The sequence below is a fragment of the Vidua chalybeata genome, chromosome 2 (genome assembly GCF_026979565.1).
Source record: "Vidua chalybeata isolate OUT-0048 chromosome 2, bVidCha1 merged haplotype, whole genome shotgun sequence".
NCBI classification, from domain to species: domain Eukaryota; kingdom Metazoa; phylum Chordata; class Aves; order Passeriformes; family Viduidae; genus Vidua; species Vidua chalybeata.
In genome coordinates, this window is record NC_071531.1 from 21,835,593 (window position 1) to 21,849,063 (window position 13,471).

General features: G+C 34.0%; 1 protein-coding gene across 4 annotated transcripts in view; it reads left to right on the top strand.

Moving 5' to 3' along the window:
• The window catches only part of NLGN4X (neuroligin 4 X-linked), a 164,310-nt gene that overhangs the window by 49,915 nt on the left and 100,924 nt on the right, over positions 1-13,471 (top strand). For all 4 annotated transcript variants that reach the window (XM_053935272.1, XM_053935271.1, XM_053935273.1 and 1 more), the window contains exon 3: positions 1,459-2,298. In XM_053935272.1, coding sequence (XP_053791247.1) covers positions 1,827-2,298 — 472 coding nt within the window. In that variant the 5' untranslated portion in view covers positions 1,459-1,826. The remainder of the gene's footprint in view (positions 1-1,458; positions 2,299-13,471) is intronic.

The following is a 13,471-nucleotide window of genomic DNA, read 5'->3' on the forward strand; positions in this document are numbered from 1 at the left end:
AGCCCCAATTAACGTAAGGCCAGGCAGGGTGAGGAGTCAGGTCCAAGGTAACTGGGGACCCAGTGAGGCCAAGATCCAGGCTGGGCATGGGGTTGGGCATAGGGCTTCCTGCAGCATAACTCAGGGACTGATGGCCCTGGTGGTGCCCTTGGGGACATGAAAATTTGAGCTGTTAATGATTTGTCCTTCAGAAATGATGCTCAAATTGCAACTCCTAGAGAAAATGTCAGTAGAAATTTCAGTCCATCACACGTAATATGTATCTGGTATTTTTCTGGCCTCTGGTGTTCTGGTGTTTCAACAGTTTTGTGGTAAGAGTGCTAAAATGAAACACTTGAAGAATTCCAGGAGTTTTGAGAGAATAAAATGTTATTCATATTATTTTATTTGAATAACATAATATATTTATGTTATTCAGTCTGAGTCCTGACTGAAAAAAGAACCTGCTTGTCCACTTATATATAGTTTTGATATATACATGTGTGTTCATCCTACCAATTATAAGGTATCAGTGTCAGTGAATTTTTTACCTCTGGAATAGTTGTCTGTGGTTTTGAGTTGAGTAATGAGTAAAAAGGAAGTCCTTAATTTCTTTGGGCAGGTAGAATGTTGATGTGTGTTCATTTGTATACTTGTAATGGTTAGCATATACATGCAAGTGACTTGTATTTCGTTATAAAATTACAGAATTAATGTATAAATTGCTTTCTATTTAAAAACAAAAGTAAGAGAATGCAAGCAGGTAATGTTACATAACTGCAGCACTATGTAGGCCAAAAGCTGATTTAAGAGATTGTAGAATGCTTTTTTTTTTTCCTTTTAGTTTTCCACTGTTCTGTCAGACATAGAAAAAAAGTTATGAAAATCAATACATTTGTATCTCATTTTGACTGTTCTCACACTTGATTTGAACTAATTATTTATTGCATTCATTGGAATTTCTGAATTAGATGAAGGTAAATTAGGTTGTCATACACAAAAGAAGTCATGTCTGTGAAAAATATTCTGTAGTTGTCAACTCATAGCAAAAAGAGGTTATCCAATACAGGAAACAAAAGTAACAAATGGTTCCTGTGGGAGTGTAAATAGGCCTAAAAAGAAGATTCTGTTTATTTAGGGCAGAAAATATCCTCAAGCTAGTACTTAAATGTGATACTCTTCTACTCTTCCTGAAATCAGAAGTGTTTGGACTGTGGTTTGGTTTGGAAGCATATAGAGAAGCAGAAACATTTGTTTTGTGAGATAACCTTGTGGCTTCAAGTTTAGTTCTCTTAACTTATGTACCTCTGGAAACACATAGCTAACCAGAGTGTCTAAAGTTTGTAAAACATTTGTGGGCCTTGGCATGGAAGTAGTGTGTGAATATAATTTTTGGCTTTTTAATTTTTTTTTCTTTAAGGTTTATGCCAACATAAATTTGTCTGTTGATTTGAATTGCTTGCTTTCTTTTGGCCACAGGCTGACTGAGTGTGCTGGACTTCACTGAAAGGAGCCATTTCACTGGGCCAGTGGAATAACTGCAGATCTCTCACCACTCTACTTGTTGGGAATTGCTGTGCGTTGCCAGGATTAATTCAACACTGAAGTCTGGGATGGGCCTTAGGGGCAAACACTCCCTTGTTTCTTCTGACATTGGGATTTGTCTACAGCCAGTCAGCTGAGGCACCTACCACACATCAGCTTTTGTTTTTTTGTTGCCTGAACAAAGATACATTTTCCTTCACTTCATCTCCTTTTGACTACTTTTTTATTAGTTTTCATTTTCCTTGACTGAATAATTTCTCCTGGCTGTGGAAAATAGAGCCCTGCTGATGTTGATTTAAATAATGTCGAAACCAATGGGACTCCTATGGCTGCCTTTGATCTTCACACCAGTGTGTGTCATGTTGAATTCTAACTTCCTCCTGTGGATAACTGCACTGGCTATAAGATTTACTCTCATTGATGGCCAAGCACAATACCCAGTTGTTACTACAAATTATGGCAAAATACGTGGTTTAAGAACACCTTTGCCTAATGAGATCCTTGGTCCAGTGGAGCAGTACTTGGGTGTTCCTTATGCTTCTCCTCCAACTGGAGAAAGGCGATTTCAGCCCCCTGAGCCACCGTCGTCTTGGACGGGTGTCCGCAACGCCACACAGTTTGCCGCTGTCTGCCCGCAGTACCTGGATGAGAGGTCACTGCTCAACGATATGCTGCCAGTCTGGTTTACAGCCAATCTGGATACTGTGGTGACATATGTTCAAGATCAAAATGAAGACTGTCTGTATTTGAATATCTATGTGCCCACAGAGGATGGTAAGTACCCTGAGACCCACACTGCAGTATGCTCACCGGTTCAACATATGAGGAGTGTCCAGGTCTTCAAAGCATCTACTGAGTTTCATCCATGTTTTTTCTGTGGAAATGGATAATGCCTCTGAATATACATTATTAGTAATACTTTGTAAATTGAATATGCTTGCACAGATTCTCTCTTACTTTTCAGTGCAACACCAACCTGCAGTTTGATTGCAAGTAGTGACCAGGGTATGTCAGCCAGCCTTAAGTTTACGTCTAGAAGAGAGCTGAGAATCATTCACAAGAGAGGAAAGGGGAAATAAACACTAACATAAAGTAGTAATATTATCATTTTTCCATGCATGAATGGTACAAATATACTGTTACATGCTAATTTTTAAAGCAGAATTTACCTAATTTTTTTTATTTATTTTATCATAAATTTCTGGGCCTACTGTCAACTCTGCTTGATTTTAATTGATAATAGAAAATTGTTACAGTAATTCTGTCAGCAGGGACTATTTTAGGATTTTTGTCTTTGAAACTTTTCAGTCAAGCTTATTTTTCTTCATTCACTAAATTTAAAATGAAGTCAAGGTGATTTATTATGCAGATTGGAACAGGTGGCTTTAAACTTTCATCTCTTTTGTGCAATACTTTCTCAAGAGAGCTACTTTTAACCACTTTCTATAGACAAAAAGGATGAACACAATTGGTAATGCAGAACTCTTTGGACATTTACATAATCTCAATCTTAAAAATTGTAGCTGCATGGCATGGTGAGTGTATCTTTGGTCGTTTTGAATTGTATTGCTTCCTACAGGCAAGAAAACCTGTTTTCATCGGACCCCAAACAAGCTAAGTCTATTATTTCACAAGGAAATAAAAATAGTACTAGCACTTATATTTAATATTCCACTTAAAGCTAGTGCTTTCTGCTAATTAGAATGCAGTTAGGGGTGTATAACATGACAGATTTCACCCAGATATGCAAATCCCTTCACTTTTGCTGAGAGTTTGATTTACACAACCAAGGCATTGTTATTTCTCAGTAACCATACTCTAAATATGCAAATTTTCTACTTTGATTATTATAATCCTCCTGCCTTGATTGGCTTCTTTACTCAGAATTTCCAAGCTGCCTGCCAGCAATAAACATACCACCTTCTTTTCCTGTTCTCATCAGCTGAAGCAAAAACTTGAAAGCTAAGAATAAAGGGGTAAGGTTTGGGAATACTGGGAGCTTTGCAAATGTAAATACTACCAAGGTGCTTAAAGGAAAAGTGCTGTGAAAGGAAAGCTGCGTTTATGGGGGCTCTGTGTGCATGAGTGTGTGTGCATGTGTGTCTGTGTGTGTGTGTGTGTGTGTGTGCCTCAGTGTGTAGACAAAGCAGCAGGTCTTTACAACTCAGTTCTTGCACTCTTCCAGTCTAATTGGACTCCTTTTACTCCTTGGATAATGACATAGATAATTTTTTCCCAAATTTGTATATGTTCTGGATTTTAGCCTTCATCTTTTAATTAGTCACTGGGGTAAGCTTGCCCTGAGAAAGCATTCTGGGTTAAGATTTTATTTGTTCTCACTGAAGGAACATCGGCTCTGCTAACTCAGTCTTATTTTAGAATTCAGTTTTAATAAATAATATGTTCTTCCAATATAATAATAAGTTTCATTTATTAATTAGGGGACACAGGAAATTAGGCATGGGAAAATATATGTGAACGTCGAGGAAAAGAATATTTAATATCAAATGAAAAATAGTAAAATATTGTGAGCTGAATGACTAGCAATCTATAACACTCATTTTGCTATAATAGCTAATGACATTTGCATTTAGATTTAAAGTAGAAAGGACTGATAAATTTAATTTCACGTTCTGTAGACCTTTTTGTCCACTTTTCCAAAAAGCATGATTTTCTCTTCCTGGTTTTAGATTTTCTTTAAATAGCTTGTAAATGGTATTGAGTTGCTTTTATATCTCCTGTTGAAAGAAGAAATAAAAACACATGCATAAAAATATGTAGCTGAATAATGAGAAGACAAGGTTTGTGTTAGTGATGAGCTGAAGGTAAGGTTGTTCCTCTGCCATATGAAAAACATTTTTAAAGATTCCATTGGGAAAAAAGAAGATTAAGAAAGAATAAATTAAGTACATAGTGTTTTAATTGTATGCTGTATATCTTATCACTAATTAATAATCTCAGAGGCTTTTTTGGTGAGGAATATATGTGATCTTCTGACCATAAAGATGCTTAACGGGAACTGACCTACAAATCAGATGCTCTAAGTTAGTGTGTCTCCAAATCACTCTAAACAGTCTTAAATAGTAGTGCATACAATCTGATTAAAGATGTTATGCTTCATTATGAGAGTCCTAGTTGGCAAAAATAATCCACGTTGTTATGGAAACAGACCATGAAATTAGTTTTTGAAGCAAGATTTCAAAGTGAGTGACTTTGAATTAAATTCATTTTTTCAATTCTTTCTTCAATATAGATTGATTTAAAAGAGGTTTGAAACTGTTTTCTAAAAGAAAAGGTGGCTGGAATCATCCAAACCTAATAAATGCTCTGATTATGGAACTTACTCTGAATATTTTTTTTCTCTTTTTTTTTAACTGTGGAGAACAGGATAGAGCAACAACTAATGAATTAATTGCAATCATTTGCAGTGCTTACTTCAAAGCAATTCTAGTGAATAACTAATCAAAATGAAGCTCAGGTTTGGGGATTGTTTTCATTGTTTTGTTTTGTTGCAGTTCTTTTTCAGTATATAGCATTGCCTGTTTCTTATTATTTTTGTGGTTTGGCCAAAGAGAACCAAATTTTGATCATGTACTTTCTATAAAGCGTTGATTAATAAATGCACATATCCCTCCATCTGATTTCAGAATTGCTTTACTGGAATCCTTCCACAATAAAGTAATGGGAATAAGAGTAGAATACAGTCACTTTAACTAGGTAGGTAAGTTTAGTTAGTTTCAATAAAGGGTTTGAAATGTTACTGCTTTTGTCTGAAGAAGTACCAGAAAATTAAGTAACATATAAATCTATAGTTCCTTAAAATATTTTGAGCTTCTAGGTCAAGAAGTTAAAATAACCTGTTGCACAGTCTGTGTCTGTATTAATCCTAGCCTTTCTTTAGACTCAGAAGATTCTGGATTTCAAATGTCAGACAGCAGGAGAATCCTATCAGAATTTCCTATGTTAAAATGTCCTTACAAAGCAAAAACTATCTTCCTTTTTATGGGCTGTCTTTTTTCATTTTAGATGAAAATATTATTTATCATAGAAGTCAATATACATAGCTATACATATCTAGAAGAATAACACTGCAATTCTGTCTTGTAGATTTTTATTCTTTTGCTGTTTTTCATTAGACAAGTGTTTTTTGGTATCCCTTTCCTTACAGTAATACTTCTATTTCAGAGTATCTAAGGTTGCTGGAGATTTTCACAGTTTGTTTTCTTTTGCCTTTGGAAGGGAAAAAAATTGCAACCACTGTGATCCATTGAGATTTTTTATTTTTTGGTCATAACTATAAATAATATTGCAGTTATTTTAAAGACACTCAGTACAAGCAACAAAGATAATATCTAAGAAAATTATTTTATATGTCAAACCTATAGTAATAATAAATTACTCAGAACTGAAGCAAATAAAATATTTATAGAGAAACGATCATTTTATCCAGTTGCTTTCTAAGCATTTGGCTTGATCTGCAGTATTATTTTTGTGGGTGTGTATTTTCTAGGCTGCTTTTTCAGTTACTATGAACTGTAATTTTCCACAAGAATACTTGAATGTCAGTTTTGAGGAGGTCATCTAGGGAGATGATATTGAGGACAGTGTGTTTATTATAACTTCAGTCTGAATATGGGTTTATCTACAGTGGAAATGCTAGATTGAAGAGGACACAGACTGTTAATCGGCTGTGCTTAATCCCTGGCCTTTATCATTTGAATCTGTGGATTCTGAAGGAGATTGCTAACTCCTATCATAACCAGGGAAAAAAAGTATAACAAGGAAAAAACCAAACAACAACAACACAACAAAAAAAAAAGAAAATACCCTTAATTTGTATTTCATTCATGATGAACTTCAGAATTTTATTAATAGCAAAGCAAGATTAAAAAAAAAATACAGCAAAACAAAAAAGAGCAAAACCCTACAAGAACAGATCATTTTATGTTTGTCAAAAACTTGCTGTGTTCAGATCAAAAGAGATAATAATAATGATTACTTTTTGTTGTCTTTGCTTGATCAATAGTAAGCATATATACTTTTTACTTATTTTGGCATATGGATAGTGTACATTTTACACAAGGGTGGAGCTCCTTATCTACTATGTATCTGTTTCAGATTAACTAATGAAGTATTTAGTATCTTCTCGTTTCTTGCTTGTGAGCTCTTGTTTCATTTACTTCACAATAAATACAGCTGAAGTGACAACAAAAGGTGGGAGACCATGACACTTATTAAGGCTGAATGGGTAGGTGATAATTTTTTGTTAAATTATGGGAACTGAGGTGTGCCCAGGATTAGTGGTATATTTAACTGTGGACAACCAGGAAGAAAAAAGTCATGTGCAAAGAGATCAGCTGTGTTCCTTGTCTGGGTGGCAATTGACTAAATATACCTGCAGCTCTTGACTCTGTGTCTATTTGATTAAGAAATAACAAAATGAAAAATTTGAGCAAAGCTGATCGAGAAGACGAGCTTCAGACTGTCCCTTTTGCCTATTATGAAATTAATAATGTCTGCTTAATATATAATTAAGTGTTTACAGCTTTCTTCTTGCCATTGCTGTTGAGTGCAATGTCTTTAACTTGGAAAAAGTGTTTTTATCAAAATTATCCTAATAAAACATAATTGATAAAAATTGTTTTTTTTTCCTTTGAGGCAAGAAAAAGGTAATGTAACGATTAGTCTCTTCATTTTGATGGCATAGAATAAAAAAGTAAGCTAATTAATGGCCTTTTTGTTACTATGAGAAATAAGGGGTCATACATAAAAATGGGGTCATACATAAAAATAGTGTCACAGTGAGCAAGATAGTTGCAATATGCACAACATCATTTTTGTTGAATTATTAGAAGGTGATGCTAATAATAATAGTAACTTGTAATTTCCAAATAAACTCAGTTTTCCATACAACAGATTCTCCTAAACTGTATGTAGTTTTCGGTTTCAGTATATGTATATCAGACACTTTTCAGGTAATCTCAAAATTTGATTTGTCCTATTATCTCTTCATAACTTTTGTAAATATAAGTAGCTACTTAAAAAATCAAAGCAAGAATTTATGTATATAACTTTAAGGAATTAAGAATCCAATATCTCTTGTATATATGTTTACAGTTTATATTGTTTCTCAAAATCTTTATTACATATTTTTTAAAGTCAATTATAATTTCTGTAATTGGCATAGGAACACAGAGTTTTACTTATGTTTTCTGAAGTATTTTTAAAAGCAAATGAAATACATTTATTTACTTCTAAAATATTTAAAATCTGTTTTAAATCATACTTTGTACTTCTATAGATAATAATGGTTAAACAGTTTCATATTACAAATAATGTTCTTTTGAAAAAAAAAAAACAAACCTCCAGGAGTATAACAAAACTTTGTTTTCAGTTTCAGTATTGTCATAGGTTTTGTCGGTGGTTAGTTTACTGTTTTTTTTTAACCCCACCCATATAGTCAATTGTTTGTCTACTCTGGAAAACTAAAAATTAATTATTAAAATTTTATTCTGTAAATTAATTTCAGCTTATAAAAACACATATAAAAATTACACAAAATAAGACATATCCTTTTGTAAAATGATTGTATTTCTTTCCAGGGTGAGAGAGATTGATAATAGATCATAATTACAATACAAAATGACAATGTTGGAATTATTGCATATAGTACCAGTTGAACATAAACATATACTTTTTAGGATCAGAGAGAAAATTGCTCTCCATTGTGAAAGATAAACTCCCTGTTGTGTCAGACTGCCTCAAGCCAATTCTTTCACCGTTAGGGTCCAATATATCCCCTCCTCCTAATCCAGAAATATTGTGGCATCTGTGAGAAAGGAGGAGGCATATGTCTGGCTGTTCTCTGCCTACCAGGATAAAGCTGTGGGTAATCCAGGCCCTCATTTTACATTCTTGCTTTTAACAGTCGCAAATACCTTCTGACACCAAAGAATAGGACTCTAATCTAGATGAAATAAAGTTCTTAAATCCTTAGAGATAAATTCAGATTTAGTTGCTAATTTCAAAATGCTGTCCTTTCCCCCAGGAGCTGCCCATTCCACAGGCACTTTACAGGATTGCACCCAAATGGCCTTCTCAGGAACTGATATGCAGTGAAGCCTAGCAAGAAGACTCAGCATTCAATATGAGTTTAGTTAATCCCAGCAGGATTTTTGGCACCGTTTCCTAGAGTCTCATCATTAGTTCATATTGAAAAACCTGCTAGAATGGGGGGAATGTTCTTTAAAACATGATGAATTAACGTTTCTTGTGTAAAGGCAAATTAATGTTATCCTTTTAGTTAAATAACAGTGCCTTTGGAATTGTAGGGGCTGTGCCATTTGGCTTAGTGACACAGAATAGAAAGCCTCTAGTCATGAGGCAGATCCACATGAGATCCAATTTTACTTCATTTTGTCCACTGACTCCCACTTGTCTATTCAGGGTGCTTTTTGTTTTGGTTTGGATTTTTTTTCCTGTGTATTTGCTTGCAGTTTCTTTTCTGTCTTGTTTGGAGGTTTTGTTAGTTAGTTTTTTTTTTTTTTTTAATGCAGCTTTCCTCTTCACTCCTGAAAAACATGTCTTTGTAAACTGCTGCTGTTCTCTGTGTGTCTTGCTTGCTGTCAAAACACAAATCAATGTGATACCTGCTAACACTGAGGCAGTGCCTCTGTCCTAGAGCAGTGCAGTGGGTCCTTGGCAGGCTTCTGAGTGGTGAATAGTGCAGAATATGTGCAGTCAGATTTGATCAGTGTCATGGCCACATCATTTGTATTAGCTTTGATTTCCTGTTAAGGCTTTCTGATCTCATTGGTCTTCTTTCAGGTATTTTTTGCATTGGTCTGAAAGTTTTGAAAGGTATTTGTATCTTTTCATTCAAGTTTGGTTCAGTTGCCTTTAATTTGCACATTAATTGGAGGTTCAAACAAAACTGACACTTGCTGAATAGCTCAGCTAAATCACAGGGCTCATAAGTCAGTGACATCTGTGAAAATATTTCAAGGAATTTTATCCACATCAATGTGAGTACAAACTACCACGTCATAGGTAGTTGGTCAGCTGGGAAAATCTACAATTCTTTTCTGCAAATGATTAGGTATCTGCAAAATAAATTAACACAAGTTTGAAATAGAGCAAATACTCATTATTTCCTCCTCAGGATTCCTGAAAAAAATTTGGATAAATGAAACAAAGATAAAAATTTCTCCTAAACATGACAGCTTTTTGCACAGTACTTTGGTTTGCCATTGTTTTTGGAGGGAAAGAATATTTCTGGCCTTTATTCAGTGCTTCTTGCTGAACATTCCAGATAAAATTTCAGAATGGCATATAATCAATTAAGTATTCTTACATTTTAGGATAGTATTAGTTGAATGTATTAGTTGTAATCCAAAGAGAACGAAGGAAAAAAAAGGGGAAAAAAGAAAGTTAATGATTGTGAATTTCATTTGTGTTTATGATATTATCATCTGAAGGAATATAGAAGAATTTATGTTGTTGGGGTTTAAGGTTTTTTTTAATCTGGACCTTGCTCTTGGTACCCAAAGTAACAATAAGAAATAATTATTGTGGAACCGTGAAAATGAACTAATGCTTATAGCTATCTGGTACTGATGTGTTAAAAATCTATTATAATAGAAGGGAAATTTTTCTTTTACAGTTCTTGCTGTAGGCAAACTTTTAGTGAAGAATAAACTTACTTGCGATGCTAAGCCAAATTCCTACACTATATATATAGGGAATTTTAATTACAAATATATTTCTGGTGCCTCATTCCAAAATGCTTATAATTGCTGGGTTGATGTTAAATAGATTTTTCATTGACAGGGTGTGACATGTTTAATCTAATGGAGGGAAATTGCTTTGTGCAGATTCAAATGACTATTCAATTAGACACTGGTAATGTTTACACGCCATCATAGCTGGAAATCATGGATACATTGTCTGTTTTATTAAATATGCAGTAGGGCAAATGAAAACCCAATCCAAATATATACACTTCATCCTCTTTCAAATAAATTGGTATCAAATTATCTTTTATGTAGTATTTTTAGGGTGGCCAGGAAATTTAAAAAATCATTCTGCATTTGTAATATTGCCCCCATGGTAGTGCTTTTGCTGATTTTCATGCTTGTTTCAGACACCAGAGGGAGCACAAGTTTCCAGCAAACTCATTTTTTTCTGTCCCTGGGAATCACTGAAAGAGACACAAATCATGCTGTGAATGCAGCAGTAAAAGATGCAAACAGGTGCTGTTTTTTACTGTTTAAACAATGAGGAAGGGATCTGATTCCACCTTTCCCAAGCTTAAAGATAAAAAAGTTGACAGTGTTGATTCTGGGGTTGTGGACTGATGAATTTTTACAAGGGATATAACTTTTCAAAGCAAAACATACACTCACATTGACAAATTTATGCAAAACTATTTTTTTTAATTGTAAAATAATAAATGTTTGGGTAATAAGCATACTGGAAATGCACCAGTTTTTCAATTGAATAATATTTACAAGGCATTCAATGCCAGAGCAGATTCCTAAGTAGAGAATTTGATCTGTTTGGTTGTGGTGAGTTAGTACAAACATTCCTGCTTAAAGTATTGATTTGGTCCTTCCATTTCAAAACCAAAATATAAAGAAAGAAGAATTCTTTTTAATGAATGCCATTTTCTTTCCATCTTTTGTTTTATAGTTATACAGCTCAATCATGTAGAGTACCAAATGTTTTTTGCCTCCTCCTATTTCACTGAGATAAAAATGTTAAGCATGTTGAAGTTTCATTGAGCATCTTTCAAGTTTTTGCTATCACTTTGTTGGAATTAACAATATAACTAAGCTGTCATACAAGGTGCCAAATTACACAAATGCTGGAGGGCTTCCCCTCCAAAATACCTTGTTTTCAGATTCATAATGTATCTGATTCAAACAGACTGTTGTTTTTATGGTGTTAAGGATTTGAGGTGCTTTTACCATCTACCTAAACCATAGACCTTGTTCTGCCTTCAGAGATTAGTTGCAAGAGGCTGAGTTGCAATTGATGTCTAGGGTGGGTCTTTGGGAGTTAGATCAAATCAGATTTTTACTGTGATGATGCAAGAAACCATCCCTATGGATTAACTGCTATGCCTTGTCACTAACAATTGCCTGAAAGTATAGCTAAGTCAAAGAAAGTGACACAGACATTGCACAAAAGGAGCAGCTCCGTATGACAATCTCTCAGTGGGAACACTTCAGTGAAAACAAATTGAAGAAATAACTGAATACAAATAAATGCACTAATGTGAACTTAAAGAGTGGGATAAGTTTCTAAAAGTCATACTGTACAGTTTATTCTTATTTTCATTCTCAGAGGGTTATCCATAATGCCTTCAGTGTTATTCCCAGAAGTAAACTGTAGTAGATGGATTAAATAGATAATTTTTTCTTCTTAATTGTGTCCTTTTTCACAATAAATTGCTGAGAGATGTTCAAGCTTTATTTCTTCTCTATCCAGTTTCACTATCCCTTGTAGCCACTTCTTCTTACCTGCTTTGGCCACTATCATTTTATAAATGAATCCCTTTGCTCACTGTACAAAGTAGAACTATAGTATTATAGTAAGTGTAAACTCAGTTTCCATTTCCAAATATGGTGTTATTTGGATATTCTTCTTGATCTAGGACATGGCTTGGACTCTATGATCTTTAAGGTCTCTTCTAACCTAGTCCTTCTATGAAATCTATTTTTTTATCAAAGTCACAAGAAGAAGCAGTAAGTGAGAAAAGAGCAGCTATGATTCTTAAATAATTTTAGGAAGGGTAGCTATGTATATATTAGATATGCAGTGGATGTAAAAGAATCAGGCAAAGAGAGAAAGCCTGATTCTCTTTCATGTGTTAGTTCTTCTGTACTGGACTCCGTCAGTGGGCTGCTCAGCTATGCTTGCCAAGCTGCATTTGGCCTATATATCCTATAATACATGGGGGTCTTAAAGCACCCTGATGTAGTAAGTTGGGGTTTGCTTTAATTTACTTCTTGTTGTTTGCTGTTGTTTTCATTTTTCATTTTTAGCTGAACATTTCTTCCTCAAATTTTAGTTGTCTTCATGAAGTGTTCACCCTACACCCCATGTATAAATATGCCCAGAAAGTGTTTCGGATATTACAAGAATCAAAGGGAAGGATGATGTTCAGATACTGACTTTTGAGGGTTTTCTTAAGTGCCTGTTCTTTAAATGCAATGTACAGTTTTGTATAAAAGTGCCTGAGCATCTAGGAAGGCCGTGAAAGATTTCCATCATGTAACACTTATCTTGCTTCAGTTCAAGCAGAAATTTTCAGGTTTCAGCACCTTTGAAAGTGCAGCCTGTAATGATTAAGTTAATTTTCTATTTTTCTTAAGTAAATGAAGAATTTATAAGTAATTTATAAGTTATTATAAGTTTAGAAATTATCAGTATGCATCACATTTTTAAAAATATTATGGAATTAATAGTTTATTTCATTTTTGAGTGCTACTTCTGGATTTGTTGCTTCATAATACTGTATCAGACTTCCAAAAACAGGCTACTTTACCATGCTTGTTTTGCATATCTAATACAGTAAAGAAAAATGGGTTAGTGTTGGGATTATTAACTTGATTCTTTCAAATTCTAATATATAGCTTTTGGATCTGATTGTCTATATTAATGTTCTTTTTCTTCTTGTGATCTTTTTCTTATTTTGTCTCAACACAAATGATAAGATGGACACCATTAGTTCCTAAAACCAGTTATAAAATAGTTATTTCTTAACTTCATTAAAGGCAGATGTAGTTAAGGCATTTTTTCCTTTATGATGTACTGAGCAAAAGTGTTATTTTAGCACAAGTAGCTTAATTTTTTTGGGTGACTTTTCTGTTTTGCGTTTCTTTTGTAAACCTATATCGGAACTACAAACACCTACCACTTTATGTACCAATTTCTCCATTTC